Consider the following 15,892-nt stretch of genomic DNA (forward strand, 5'->3'; position numbering starts at 1 on the left):
GGCCGCGAGGCGCGGTTCCCCCCGCCCTGCCGGCTTTCCCAGCAGAGGTGACCGGGTTGAGGCCGCGGCGGCCCCGCCCCCGCATTCCATTCCCTATATGGTGGCAGAGAGGGGCGCCGCCGGCCACGCCCCCTTTTCCCACCACGCGCGCGGGGCGCGCCCAGGCTTGCGCGCGTGACATCAGCGGGAGGGGGTGTGTGTGTGGGGGGGGGGGGGGGATGGCGGCAGGAGCGCGCGCCACCCCCTCCACCGCCCACCCCCCGCCAGCGCGCGGAACGAGCCTTCCTCGGGCCGTTCTATTTACGTTTGTGACGCTGATTTGCATAAGGCAGCGCCCCGCCCCCCCGCCGTTGGCGGAGCGCCCGGCACCGCCCCCGCCGCCAAATAAGGGCAGAGGGGGTGTGTCCCGCGGGGGCTCGCGGCCGTTCGCTGCCTTCCTGGAGCCGTTTATAGGGTACAGGCACTTCCGCCGTCTGCTTAGAAGCGGCGCGATCATGGCGGAGCGCGGTCAGCTCCCTCCCCCCGCCAAGCGCCTCTGCTGCAGACCCGGCTATGGCTCGGGGTGCAGGCCGGGCCAGCGGGCGGGCGGCGCCGGACCCGGCAGCGGGGCGCTCTGCGCCGGACCCTCCTCCGCAGCCGCCGCCGCCGCCGCCCTGGGGCTGCTGCCGCTCGGCAAGACCCAGAGCCCCGAGTCCCTGCTGGACATCGCGGCTCGCAAGGTGGCGGAGAAGTGGCCCTTCCAGCGGGTGGAGGAGCGGTTCGAGCGGATTCCGGAGCCGGTGCAGCGCAGGATCGTCTACTGGTCCTTCCCCCGCAGCGAGAGGGAGATCTGCATGTACTCCTCCTTCAACACCGGCGCCGAGGACCCCGCCGCCGCCCCCGGGGGGGCCGCCACCGCGCCCGGCGGGGCCGCGGACGCCGCCGCGGCCGCCGACGAGAACCGCCTGCCCTTCCGCAGGGGCATCGCTCTGCTCGACGGCGGCTGCGTCGATAACGTCCTGCAAGTCGGTGAGTCACCGGCCGGGGCCGCGCTCCGGAGCCGGGCCGCCGCCGCCACCCGGGCAGGGCGCCGCCGGCCTCCCCCGCCACCGGTCTCTTCCCCCCCCTCCGCCCCCCCGCCCCTCCACTGCGTGTCACCCGTCTGCCATCCGGGCAGCCGCCGGCCGCCTGCCCGCTCGCCGCGGCCCCGGCGGCCGGAGCCTCCCCCGGCAGCCCCTAGCGGGGCCGGGGGGGGGGGGGCTTGGGGCGGGCGTCCGGCAGCGCGGGCGGGGAGCTGCCCCCCGCCCGCCACGGCCCGGCCCGTGGGAGCCCTCGGCTCCCTGGCCGTAATGCGGGCCGGGCAACTTCCTCCGCCGCTCTCCTCCCCCGAGCGCCCAGGGCACAGAGTAACTCCCTCGCTCCGTGACACGGCCGCGGACCCCGCCGCCGGGCCGGCCGCCCCCCCGCCTGTCCCTTTAACCACCCCCCCTCCCCCCCGCACCGCGCCGTGCTCGCTCCCGGTAATCCAGCCCGTGTAATCCCGTTTAGCTCTGCCCCCTCCCAGCGCCCACCCCCGGTAATCCGGGTCATCGCCTTACCCCGAGCCACAATAGCGAGGAGATGCCCACCCCCCCGCCATCCCGGGGGGGACCGCCGGTGGAAATGAATCAGCAGAAGGGCGGCCGGCGGGGGAAGGAGCGGGGGGCGGGACGCGCCGCCGTCCAAAATAAAGACATAAATGCGGTGCGAGACCCCGGCAGCGGGTGTGCGGCGGGGGGGGGGGAATCCGCGAACAAAGGCATTTCTAGGGCAGCGGCGACGAGCCGGAGGGAGGGGGCGCGATCCGCCCCGCCTGAGGGGGTATGGGGGGTTGCTTTGGGATGAGCCGCTTCGTGACAAGGGGGGGGGGAAGTGCTGCTCTTCCTCCTCCAGGAACAATACCCCCTCTCCTCTTCCTCCCCCCCGCCCTCTCCAAGCCCCGCCGCCTGCCGCTGCTCTTCACCCGCTGCGGGCGCCCCTGCTTAACTCCTCCCTGCCTGTGTTTAAAGGGCTGCAGAGGTGGGTACCCCCCACTTTTGGGGGGCTGTCTGCCGGGGGCGGCTTCCCCCCGCCATGGGGGGGGGAAGCCGCCCCCGGCAGACAGCCGCCCCCCCCTCCCGGTGAGTGATGCTCTTTGTGCGACCCGGCCACTTTGTTCTCATTTTCATGTTTATTTGTGTCCTCTTCCCCCCCCAGTTTTCTGTGGCTTCCCCTCCTCCTCCCCCGAAAAGGGGAAGCCAGACAAAAGAGGCTGCTGCTCGCCTTTTGTTGGCGGCGGTGGTTCGGGGGGTGTGTGGGGGGACGCCGGGATCCCCTCCTCCACCCTCCCCCAAAACCTCGGTCCTGCCCGCTGGGGGATTGACTTGGCAGGCATTTTACAAACGTGCCATCGTGTTTTTTTTTTTCCGAAGGGAAGCCGTGTCCCTGCTTCTAGGCTCAGTGCCCTTCCCTTCTGCCTAAGGGGGACTTCAAATTTTTTTTTTTAATCTAATTAACTTTCTTGTAAGTTTCATCTTTTGGCTTTCTCTTTCCAAAGGTCTGAGGCGCATCTGTGGTTCCTCAGGACTGGCAAAACCAGAAGTAGGGCTTTTTTAGTTTGGTTGGCAGTGCTGAGATTATTATATTTTTTTTTTCCCTTTTGCTTGCACTTGATTCTGTTTGCAGGCGATGAGGAATGACAGGAGTGCACATAGGGAGGGTTTCTTGGCTGATTACATTTAAGCCAGGAATTCACTGTGAAAATAAAGCCAAGGGGTGATAAATAAAAGATGCAATCTTCTCCAGGAGACAGACACCCAGCGTGGGCTTTGCTTCGCTTGCTTTCAGCAGTGGAATAGGCCTCAGTGAGTAGTTGTGAAAGAAAAAAAAGTAACTTTTTGTATGGCTTCAAGGGGGGGGGGCATTGAGTAATGTTGGCAAGGGTCAATGTGAAGAAAGAAAATATGCATAAATACAACTGAAGTGTTGACTGCTGCTTCTGGAGCCCTTAAACGCATTCCAAACAAATGCTATACCTACTGCTGAAAATACATTTGCTTTGCATTCCCTCCCCCCCCCCCCCAACCTTATGTGAGCCTCCTTTGGAACGCTGCACAAAAACAGTAGTGGAAACTGGTGATATGAAACATGTCAGTTGTTTTGACAGAGGCCTTTGGCTTGCCTGGCGAGGGAGTCGTGGAGCACTTGGGTAGGCTGGGTCCTGCTGTAGGAAAGTTCTTGTGTAATTTGGGTAGGTAGCTGTGTCGTTAGGGCCAGCTCTTGCTGGCAAGATACTCCTTGTGAAGCAGAAAGGTGCAACTGTTAAAGCCAATTCAACTGGAGTGAGTTATATTGGGTGGAGAATGGAATTGGTTCCATATAATACAGCTGAATATGTAGCATTGAGGAAAACTTTGAGTTTATGTAAGTGCATGTTTAGTGACCATATAAATGTGAATGTATGTTCTTTGCAGTATGAGTAATGGAAACTCTGTAAATGTTTACTGTTGTACTATGGAAAAGTGCAATATTGGACAAAGTAGATTTTATTACATATCAATTCTAACAGCCTTACTTGTAACCCTAAGTATTACTATAAACAGAGAATGCGGGATTTGATTTCTGAGGGAGACGAATAAATTTCAGTTCAGTGGTAGTTAAATGGAACCCTTTGCTTCTGAATGTTACTTTTTTTTTAGTCTAGCCCTGAATAAACATTCAGACAATTTTATCATGGCAACTCATTTCAAGTGGGAGAATTTCAAAAATCTTGTGTCTGTGCTCTGCTAAAAATCTTCATGTGATCCTGCTTCATCCCCCCCAACTCATGTGTGTGATGGAAAGAAAACCTTAAATAAAAGGAAGATGACACATTAGCAATATGCACAAATAATGTTCTTAATAATCAAGCAGTAAAGTTGTCTGTTACCCTGTTTTGAAGTTGAATGATATTGTCCTAGCACAATAATTAGCATCACTTAATTTTGAAAGATTTTTCTCCAGAGAAGTTGGCTTCAAAATTCCATTTACATCTAATTTATTGATGTGTTTATAGCTTTTTGATATGTTTCAATTAGACATGAAGGATTTTTTTTTAGTTTATTTAAAAAAAATACAGAATGTGGGCTCCTAAAGCAAACCTTTCCAACTGCATAAAACAGAGCTTTTCTACCATACAAGTTTTTCATTTATTTCAAACCAAGTATTTTTAGTAAAAATTGCAGTCTAAACATGAAAGCACTATGTGAGTAAATACAACAATCTGGAAGGAAAATTAGAAATTGACTGTGTTTCATTTGGCCAAATTTGTGAAGATGCCAGGAGCAAGCAGACAGTTTTAGATGGTGAAGTGTATATTTGGTTTCTGAGGTTTGTCCTGAATTAGTATACAGTACTGTATTGTCGTCACAGCTTTGGCTGTCAAGGTTAGGAAGAGGTGTGATCCCTCAATAACATAGTTGACCTGGCAAGAGCCCTTAATGCAGGAGAAGGAAAAAAAAAAAAGCCCTGTGCCTCTGCTGGTATGACTCTTCTTGCTTGGGGAAAGACGGAGACTGCCTTCACGGTCGTGCTGTAAAGGTTGGCTTTACTGCTGTAGCTGCATCCACATTAGAAGTACTTGAAGTGGTTTTTTGATATGTCATATACGTACTTCTAGAGTATCCTTGTCTGTCTGTAATTTGAGGCTGGTTTGTCTGTGTTGCACAGACCCTGCTTGCTCATACAGATCTTCGTTTAAGGCGTTACAGTCCTTTCCATGGCAGTATGAGGCTTTGTAATTACGGTAGACATGCCTCTTAGGTATGAATGGCAAAGGAGTGAGTTGGAGGGAAGAGACTCCTAGGGAAGGAAAATAATGTAAAGAATTAATTGACTGGCACTTATCACAGCTCTAGAATTTAATGTTAATATTGTGAGCTAGGAAACTGCCTTGTCTGTGAAAGTGGTTCAGCAAAATGGCATCATCAATGTGGAGCTGCAGACTTATTTTTCTGAGGCCCCTTGGTGATATGTGATCGGGGGATGTAACCAAAATACTTTTTAGAGAAAAACAAAGTAAAATTTCTGAAGTGTAAAATAATGGTTGGAGCCCCCTGGATGTTTCTTTCATTTATTCTTAAATGAAGGTAAAGACTTGCGAATTTTTTTTTCCCCTGATTTTCTTTTAATGAGAAGTATTTATCTTCTGACTAAGAGGTGCTATCATCTATTATTACAGCTGATTATTCCTTCCCTTTGTTTTTTTTTTTCCTTTTCAAATATGACCTAAAAGTTGGTGATTGCTTTCAAAACCAGGAGAAGCCATTTTTTCACCAGGAAGAATAGGAAGCTTTACAAGACTATGTTGGTAACTGCTGCATGTAATTTTGGTGAAATGTGCATTGTAGTTGGCAAATTTTAGATCCTTTTAATGGAAGATGATTCTAGTTAGTTTTTTGTTCTTTCTAGCCATCTTTATTCAAACTAATGTGAAATTGTGCAGCAAGTAAAACAAATGTCATTTCTCTTCTTTCAAGGTTTAGTTGTTTGAGCACCAACAGTGTAATGTGAAACACCTTTCTGTTGATAAAACCAACTATGTCATTAGCAAAGCTGGCGCAAATGTTTTTCTGCTGTGAGTTGAAATATGCCTTTTAATAGACATGATGATCTCCACTGATGCATGCAATATATATCTAGTTGTTGATGAAACCTGTAGGACATAGGGATTTAGTAAAAAATATTGTTTAAACGCAAGTAATACTAGCTTGCATGACAAAATGAAGGCTGTCATTTGTGGAGATGCAAGCGCTGTGTTTTGCATTAAATTCTTGGTGTCCCATGATACCAAATTGTCCTGGTATGTGTAGTGACCTTTTTCCAACGGGAAAAGGTTGTGTTAAACTCTGCGTGTTTGAGAAGTTTATCTGCTGACATGCCAAAGGAACAAGCATGGTTTCCTCCACAGTCAGCCTGAAGTTGGGGTTTGGTTAGGAGTGTATGACTAAAACTAGTAATCCAGATTTTGTTAATACAATATTGTGGTAGGGGAGTAAACAAATGATGTCTGACTTTTTGCTGGACTTTTTTTGACTTAGTTCCAAGACTACTAGTGTTGCAAAAATATCTTAATTGATTCCAATTTCGGTTTGCTTTAAGAAATAGCTAGCAAAATTTCCAAGTTCTAGAACAGAAACAAGTAAACTAATTTTAAAATATTTCTTCCTGAAAGGGAGACATGTGAATGCATTCCAGTTTCCTTGTTAGATTTGGAATGCAATGCATTAATTAGGGAATGTGCAAGCTATTTTCAGTGTGTGTGCTCTGATGTACTATCCTTGACCTTGAATAATTTCTTGGGAAACCCTAAAAGAAAAAAAAAAATGGGAGAGAAAAGAAGGAAAAAAGCCTTCTTTCAAGACCAGATCATTAAATATGGAAAACTTTTTGTAAATTTGGCTCCTGCCTCTTTTCAGTCTTTCTGAAAATATCTAATCTAGATTTCAAGAGAAAGTAAGCATTTTAGAGTGATTTCAAGATATGAAAATAAAACTTTTATGCTATCTTTCTATGTAATTATGAATAGTAGGATGAATGTAATAGGACAGTGTCAATACTACTCTAGAATTTACTTGTTTTTTAAGGAGAAAATGAATTGTAAATTACTTTCAATCACAGTTTTTAAAACAAGGAATCTTCTTTTCTATAGAAGTTTTTTATTGGGTTGACCTAAAAAAATTTTTCATTGTTTGTTTTAGGTCAGTTTTAATGTTTCTCATGTTTCATTTTTCCCCTAACTTCAAGGCTTTCCTCACTTCTAAGAAAACAATTTTCATTTTCAAATCTTGCTTTCTGTTTTAGAAAGTGATTCCATCTCTGTATATGATCAGATGTTCTGGTATGTAGTAATTCTTGAATTTGAGCCAGTTGTCATGCCAGCAACTGATGCCTGCATGTGCTCTCTCTCTCCCTGTACTCTAACTTTCAGAGAAGATCAATTAGTTAGAAGCAAAATCTCTGTGTGAGGGTAGGCTGGAACTATTTAAAAGTCAGCATTGGACAAACTGGTTTCCTTTTAAAAATCAGTAGCTAGTTGCTGTGTTTTGCTGTATCACTTTTTTTTTAAATGAATCTATTACAATTGAACCCTTACATAAGACTCTGGTAAAGGTCTAATTTAAAAAATATAACTTAATTCGAGTGAAAGGAAGTATATTATCATGTACAGTAGTTTTTACTGGTGAAGGATAAAGTATATTAGATGTCACACTGTAAGATATGTCTGCACGGGTTCAATTTTAATGTCACCTGGTGTCTAGGTAATCTAGTTTTGTCAAGACAAAGTGTGAAGTTTTGTAGTAGTGTAAACAAAATATGCGTAGAAAGTTATGGTAGTATAAGAATGCAGCTGACATCCCTTAAGTTGCTTTCTCTTTAGCTGTTTTTCTTTGGGGATTAGGTGGGACAATTTACTGCATCTTTAAAAAAAAAAAAAAGAGAAAAAAAGGACCACACTATTTTAACTGACAAAAGCTATCCTAATTTATGAATATGCTGTGTGTGACAGGAACTAATTTGAAATTTTAAAAAGCTTTCATGTGCAACAAGGGTACAGATTTAATGTGAATTCTGATTGCCTGGAATGCAGTCAGCCTGACAGCGTGTGAATACTTGAGTACTGTCCAACAACTGCACTTGTTGTTCTGGGAGATCCGTCTCCTTGAACTTCCAGTTTTTCCTCTTGGTTTACTATCTAAGACTACCTATGTAAAATGCTTCTCTCGGCTGGATATGTATGCAGCCCTTGACATGGCTTCATAACCTTCTGTGACCTGGATCACTGGAGATGTTGGCTGGTACTGTATGCTGGTTTGCATTCTCCTTCTAGCTACATGCCAATTACCATGATTTATGTGATGCCCTTGCGGTGTGTTACCCTGCTGTCCTCTGACAAAGTAGCAATACACATCCAGGCTTTGTTGCCTTGGCCCTGCTATTGAAGACCAGGACATCTAGAAAACTTGGATGTAAGTCACTATCTTAAAATAGTTTTTCTGACTTAATTCTGCAAATGTGCAAACAGACCAGAGGAATGTAGCCTTCTAATAGTAACTACAGTGCAGAGAATTCCTTTGTGGTTAAGTCAGAACTGATAAAAGGCCTGTTGTAGGAGCTTGAGTGGTCATACAAAAGACTTTTTCTGGTTTGACACATTTCAGTATAGACTGAAGTATCTCCTAACGTGGGCTTTTTACCAACACTTTATTAAACTCTTCTGAAAAATGAAAAAAAATATTGTGAAAGAGGGGAATCTTTAACAGCATTTAAAGTATATTTTAAGGTAATTGTGATGCACACCATCACACACTTTAAAAAGGAAAGCTTAATCTTTTTTATTATTACTATTTTTTGCTCTAACCTTCTACTCTTTGTTGCAAGTGAGTGCATTTGACAGTCTTGAAATATCAGGAAATTTTTGCTTTGGAAATGCATGGGCAATGGCTGAGAAGGTCTGACGTTAATTGGAAGGATGCAGTAAAACCTGTCAGTAAGTTTAAATTCACAGTAGTAGAGCTAGCTGATCAGATAAATCGGAAGCTCATTTACTGAATTAATGTGCTGAAAATTCAGGTGACTTACCTTTTTGTCCTGCTTTATTTAATAATCTGCCTGTTTACATAAGTCATCTTTCATTGTTAATTGGTGTCAGACCTTTAATACATTATGGGATTCTTGGAAAAATAAGTGGGGGAAAATGGCATAATAGGAAGAAATTTCACAGGGGTAGGCGTTAATATATATCTTTATTGTGTCTTTTTTTTCTGACAAAAGTTAATTGCATTCAAATGATCATTTTAAAGGCTGGGAAAATCAAATGTTGCATAGCTGTATGACTTCTAAGAAATGAGGCACTTTGTTGTACGCATGCCAAGTTTAACTGCTAACTAGTTACTGACAGCCGGTAGTAATGCAAATACAGTGCAGGAATTGTGCAGCTGACTACAATGTTTAATTTATACTGACTAATGAAATAAAGAACATTCGACCATTCAGGCACTTAAAATTGGATAAACTTTTTTATAAAGTGTGAGACAAATTTACAATCTGTAATAGAGGATCAAGCGTTGCATGTATTCTGATTATTTCCGTATATTTAAACCTGTGTTAAAAGCAACGGTTTGGGTTAGAGGTTTTTACTAGCACTGGCTCTCTCGGATTTGTCTCCTTACGCTTAAAGTTTGACTCTTTCTTATTTTATACTAGTGGCCTACCTTCTCTCTGCAGAGCAGTGTTCAGCTAGCTATGTGTGCAAGGCATAGTGGCAGCACAAACTAATTTCAACAAATCAGCTTCTAGCTTATTCTTGTCAAGGGCAGCTGGTGAGCTTTATTATTAGTATTTAATTTCTACATTCAGCTTTGATATTTTGACTGGCCTAAAGTTCATAGAGCACTAATCCGTATTCAGTGATTAATGATGTGACTGATAGTATGTTTATGGAAAGTACAAATGAATGCAGGTAGTGTGGCCTTCAGGGTTTCATATGCTTGGTGGTTGGTCATTTTTTGCCACTTAGCTGCAGCTTCGGCAATGAAAGGACAGCAGATAAAATGTCTGTGTTAAGAATTCATTAACAAATACATCCACAGATAATCTTCCTGGAATCTTCTGGAAAACGTGAGCAAATCAGTGAAGTTGAGTGGAGAACCTTACAGTAAGCTATTGATTACTTGCACAGCAGTTGCCTTAATGAAGCACTTATTTTGCTTCTCCTGTTTGTGGAATACAATGCACTGATTTGGGAGTGTGAAAAGTAGTCTTAGTAAAACACTCGTTTGCATACTTACAAAGCTGGCCTCAGTGACCACATTAAGCATGGCTTGTGCTTCTTCAAGACAATTCTGCTGAGTCCGCTGATTTTAAAAGTTCAAGAACAGGGGAAAATCGATAGTCTAAATGAATTGTTTAATATATTAGCTAAAGAAAGGAAACCTGGAGTGCTTTTATTCTGAAATACTGTGTTATGACCAATGACAACTGGGACAACTGGCTGTGCTGCTGCTGTTGTACATGCAAAATGAGTCTCAGTTCCTCCATTGATTTAGGTTGTAAACTGAAACCTTGCAAACCGACTACAATTAGTGTCTTGGGGATAAAATATCAAGTCCATTATATTCTGTGTCTGTGACTGGATTTAGTGTAGCTATATTACACAGCAGCATGAAACCTCAGTTTTGCTTCTTCTAGAGCAGAGGGATGAGGATGACGTAAAATATGTAGCTGGTTTTAGCTTTTTGTTATTGCAAGCCATCATATGTGAGAGTGCCATCATCCAGCTTTCCTGGTCAAATCTAAATGCATGAATTAATAGAGTTGACTTCAGCTGAACGTGCTACTAATGCATGAATGGTAGGGGTTGACTAGGAAAGGGACTTGATGTATCAGATGCAGTGGCAGTCTGAGAATAACTTGATTAGTGCTTCTTAAAAATTTTAGAAGCAGCATACCACTTAGTTTCACTGGCAGTTTTCAGTGATCAAGCTTTACATTGTCATGTATCCTGGCAATAATTTACAGATTTGATTTCTAGGTAGTTATGTAGAACATAAATGTAAGTGGCTGTTTGGTGGCAGGAGTGGAGAAATGTTTAGGAGTAAACAAGAGTTTGGCTCACTGAATAAGATGCACTTGAAGAGAAGAGAGGTAGTAAAATGCTAAGTTGACCCATTAGAGATGAGAGGCTAGGAAGAGAAGTGGGGAAATGGTGATGCCTGAGATAAGGCAGAGGTCAAAGACCTCAGTAGATCCCTGAAGAGGTGTATTTAAGGAGGATATAGTCTGAATGACTGTTCCACTATATGGTCTACTTTATATGGGTATTAGAGAAGGCATGGAAGCTGATAGATTCTTTCCTACAAAATGAAACAAAGCTTTCAAAATGGAAAGCAGGTTGGCAAGCTGTAACTTAGCTGTACTGTACCTTTTGAAATTTAAAAATGTATTTAAAGTTTTGAAGTGGGTGTTCTCTCACTCTCTCTTTTCAACCTTACATTATAAATAAGATGTATCTGATGCACAAAGGAAATGCTTTGTTTTTCAGAAAGCACTGACCTATTTATTTAAAGGTTATTTGTCATTGTGCTTCATCAGAAGCAGAAGCTATTTTTGTTGAGTCATGGTGGAGGCTCTGCCGTTATAGTGGCAAAACAAAACCATGGACTTCATTTTATACAACTATTTGAAACAGATTTATTCATAGAGTTAAATATGCATTGATAAGATCATAGAATTTAACTGAATTTCTTTTACTATAAGCCATAGTCAAATTGTGGTTTAATTCTCCTCGACAGGCAATAAATGGCTTAATTTTAAAGCATTGTATATTGCAAAAAGAGGAGATGTGTTTTCTTATCTTTTTTTTCCCACAGTGGTGAATATTTGTGGTACTCAGACTTGTGAACAACAGAGATAATTTTGCTCTCCCCGCCCCCCCGCCCCGGCCTATATGTTGTGCTGACCTGGGAATAAGGATGGGGGGGTGCAGTGATGAAAGACAGGAACCTGGTGAAGAGTGATGCACAGCTTTATTAGCCACTTTTTTAGACAAAGGTAGGAAGTAGGAAGGGCAAAGAGGAAGAGAGCTGTCTTGAGTTGCTACACTGGTGATCAGAAGGACTAGAGAAGTTTATCCTGTGGATAAGAGGCCATGTGGAAGACAAACCTGATGCTGGTAGGGGTAGAAGATAAATGGTAAGGATTGGAAATATAGAACAAACGAGAGCTTTGTAGTCTCGGTAGCGAAGAGATGCAAAGTTTTGTTGGATTTAAAAGGCAGGACTTGCATGTGCATGGGGAGACAGGGAAGGGTGCTGATGTGGTCACAAAACTGAATATTCCCAGCATGTAGAGTAAGCCTGATAGGAGCAATATGGCAGTAAGATCAAAGCCTTACTTCCTGATCATTCAGTGTGAAATGATAGCTAGTGAAATGCTAGACTGGATGAATGGAAAGAGATGTGAATCATGGGCATGCACTTCAGTGAATCCTGCCTGTTATGAAGTCCATCTTCCCCCTCCCTCCTTGAATAACAAAAGGAAGTTAAGAAGTAAAGATAAAGTGTTGAGAAATGTCTACTGGAAGGAGGAAGCAGAGGAGGATGACTGTGCAATGGGACGCTAAGCTGTGATTTTAGGAAGTGAAAGGGGAACCACAAAAGCCAGTAAAGGTCTAAAGTTCTGGGAGAGGAGTCATTGATTTATAGAAGTGCTGAAAGGTAAAGGAATCCAAATCCCAAAACACATCCAGAAAAGATCTCCACTGAGGCACTTAGCGAGAGCCATCCCAGTGTGATGCACTGCACTGGAACCAGCAAAGGCCCAATGGCAGAACCACATTCCAGGCAAGGGCCTTGGCGTACTCAGTGACTTGGCTGTGGGAGCGAGAAGGTGGTGATGTGGGACAGGTGGTGGTGTGATACAACACAGGCACCTCAGGCAAAAGTTAATGTGTGAATGAGGTGGGAGCGTCAGCAGCATAGGAGTGCAGAAAGAAGTTTGTATGTTGGCCTAGCATCCATGTAGCTTGATTGGTAGGCATGGGGGGGCTATCTGTAGCTGTGTTTTGGGCCAGGCAGCCTGGGAGGGATAGCATCGTGTTCAGCCTTGGTGTGGAAATGAAAGTCCTGAGCCTGGGGATGGCGGAGTATGGTGTGAGTGAATAAGACAAAGTCAGAGCAGGTCCGCCTCTATTGCAGCTGATGCTGGTTTGAAGTGCCAGAAGTAGAGTGGGAAGGGTATGTTTGGAGGGTGGGCTAGATGTGGGACTGCTGCGGAGGTAGCCTGCAATTTAGTCTTCCATCGGTAGCTGGGTGCAAGTAGGGCAAGTCGCCAGCAGCACATTCGGCACGGGCTGGAGGGACCTTTGGCGGGCTCGTCCCCTGCAGAGCTCGGAGCCCTCACACCCTGCTGTCGGCACCGAGCAGTTCCTCTTCCACAGGCAAGAGCACTGCTGGGCCCTCGGTCAGCTTGCTTTCCCACAGGAATGAATGTATTTGTGAGCAGGGGGGCTGTTGTGAGGTTCGTTAGTAATACGTGCTGTAGGTGACCAACAGTAGCGCCCAGCGCGGTGGTTACAGCGCGTTAGCCCTGACGTGGGCATGCTGGTGCAGTGATACAGGGCCTCCGTTAGCTCGAGCTGTGCGTGTCGGCTGTTCAGAGGCTCTCATACTGGCCTACAAAACCTGGGCTGCGTTGTAAACGTGGTGTGCTGATCAAAGGCTGAGACCAGTAGTCTATGGTCTTTGTAAATACGGCTTTAAAGCTAAAATACAAGCCTGATGTCTATCTTCTTTCTAAGGCTGGTAACCTTAGGTTGCTCGACAAAGATTATAAATGCCAAAGGCTGTAAACCTTTACTCTGAGAAGTTGAAACTATACTTCCAGTTACAATTTAGCAGCATTATCACTCTTGCCCCTCCCTTCTTCTAGGGAGCGGGCACATTCCTGGTTGACAAAGCCTGCTGCCCCGAGGAAAGCTGCTGATACAGCAGCACAGTGTGGATGTGAGAGTGGGAGTCCTTCTCCAAGAGTCCATTCCAGCAGACTTGCTCCCTCTTCTCACTCAGTGAACTCCTCCAAGGACGGACTATGAAACAGGCCTATCAAAATAAATGTTTTCCATTGTGAAATACTCTAGTCATGAATATGGTAAATGAAATAACTGACTCATTTGCTGTGCTCTGACTCATTTACTGCTCTGTGCCTCATTGTGTAACTCTTAGAACAGAAAATGCACATTGCTTTGCTTATAAACTTGTATTTTGGAAAGGTTTTTTGTGATTGTCATTTGCAAACTTCACCCACTGTGAAGACCACTGTGTTATTCACTCTGAAGTTAACATGGTTGCTTTAGGCTGGCTTAAATGCAGGCTGCTGTCAAAGGGATGCTGCAGTTCTCCTCAAACTTGCAGCGTGTGCCAGGGCTTGTGGAGCTGCATGGTGAGCCAGAGAACTGGCCTGCTTATGAATTTAGATCTTGCCGAGTGAGTTTTACCTGGTTTATTGGCCAAGAAAATGCTACTGTTGATTCAAGGGAGAGGAAATTGCAAGAGCGGGGGTACTGAGAAGGGCAGGGCTCCTTTCTGTGTCAGCCACACTTAGACTGGCTAAGTCAGACTTTGCTGCCTGTGGAAAGGAGATGGCTGCTGTGCTTGGGAATTTACCTGTGGCAAAAGGCGGCCTGTTTGTTCCAGAGACAGCGGCACGGGCCTTTCCTGAGCCCAGGTTGTGTGTTAGGCCTGTATGAGTGAGCTGCCTTCCATATGTCTCATCCACAGTGTTTTTCTGTGTTACAAAACCTTGGTCAAGTGATGAGTACCCCTCCCACGCTCTACCAATGGTTAAAAGAAAGCCAGACAAATGTCTACTTTGAAAGTACAGGGAAGGGGAAGGAAATACTGAACTATTTACTCCAATTGTACATGTTCACATCTCTATATCTGCGTAGCTGTTGCAAAAGGTGCTTTTTGCCTTCAAAGTTCATAACTTTCCTTGTCTTCTGAGATGGTGCTGAGCTTCAGCATACTTATGTATAGCACAGACATTTGAGGCAATTTTTCTGCTTATTATGCAGTTGTTTGGTGACCAAATAATGTGTTCTGTATTTATTTTCATTCGTATCTGTTGCCTTCATTTGCTAAAGTAAGTATTCACAACTTTTTATCTGGTTAGGCCTGCTGAGCCAACATAGCTAAGAATAAGCTGGAGTCTCCTCTTTGCTTCTTGGACTTTGATCTGTTGCCACTCAGCAGTCTCACTGGAGGCTGCAGGGTCGTGGTGGTATAGCAGAGACTTCTGTTGTCTTGCATGGTCTTTATTACTGGTAGTAATGTCTGAGAAGGAAATGATGAGCATGACTTGCAGATCTCAAGCTGAGTTTGTAGGGCTGGCATGTAGGGGTGGAAAAAACCCTTATTGCTTGTAAGCTGAGTGCTTCTGATACGGACCTCACTGAGAGTCTAAAATAGCTTTGTGGGGTGCCAGTATCATTACTGCTTCCCCAAGTAGAACAGCAATTGAGCAGAATGTTGGTGCTTTTGTATAACTTGCTTAGTGTGGAAGCTAAATGACAGACAGCTGCTCAGCTAAGTGAGGCGTATTTACTGAAATGATCTGTTTTCAGGACTCAGATAAAGCCAATGTCTGATCTATTCCAGATGGACTTAACTAATGAAGAACTAAGCTTGCCCATAAATGATGGAGGGAAGAAGTGCATTGAAAGCTCTGTTGCACACTTCACAGTGCAGATGAGTGCATTTTCAGGGCAGAAATGGCTTCCATTTACCATAAAGAGAGATTTCATGGGGCTTTATGTGGGCCTGTCTGGGAGAGGATGCTTTGGCTTTCTCAACTGCTTGCACTGGTGGAAAGTAAAGCTTATTACTGGCTCGCTTGCACCAGTAGCCTGCTTCAGTGCAGGAGGATTGATCTGGGTTGCTCACTTCCTAGAGCTCTCCTATAGCTCTGCCTAGACAGTTGTGGCTGTGAGAGTCTTTAAGGCACACATGAGCAAGAGACCAGGTCATAGAATCATAGAATTGTTTAGTTTGGAAAAGGCCTTTAAGATGATTGAGCCCAACTGTTAACCTAGCACTGCCAAGTCCACCACTAAACCATGTCCCTAGGTGCTACATCTACAGATCTTTCAAATACCTCCAGGGATGGTGACTGCACCACTTCCCTGGGTAGCCTGGTCCAATGCTTGACAACCCTTTCAGTGAAGAATTTTTTCCTAATTTCCAATCTAAACCTCCCCTGGCACAACTTGAGACCATTTCCTCTCATCCTATCACTTGTTACTTGGGAGAAGAGACCAGCACTCACCTCACTACAATCTCTTTTTGGGTAGCTGTGGGGA

The 15,892-nt window shown here is 45.1% G+C and overlaps 1 protein-coding gene across 3 annotated transcripts in view; it reads left to right on the top strand.

The window, feature by feature from the left end:
- The first annotated feature begins 467 nt into the window (after positions 1-467).
- ZSWIM6 (zinc finger SWIM-type containing 6) overlaps positions 468-15,892 on the top strand; it is a 112,612-nt gene continuing 97,187 nt past the window's right edge. For 2 of the 3 annotated variants that reach the window (XM_069776836.1, XM_069776838.1), the window contains exon 1: positions 468-1,008. In XM_069776836.1, the coding sequence (XP_069632937.1) occupies positions 495-1,008 (514 nt within the window). In that variant the 5' untranslated portion in view covers positions 468-494. Of the gene's footprint in view, positions 1,009-2,425; positions 2,862-15,892 lie in introns of those variants that run through there. The other variant, XM_069776839.1, reaches the window with a different exon arrangement.

This window comes from Haliaeetus albicilla, chromosome Z, assembly GCF_947461875.1.
Source record: "Haliaeetus albicilla chromosome Z, bHalAlb1.1, whole genome shotgun sequence".
Lineage (NCBI taxonomy): Eukaryota > Metazoa > Chordata > Aves > Accipitriformes > Accipitridae > Haliaeetus > Haliaeetus albicilla.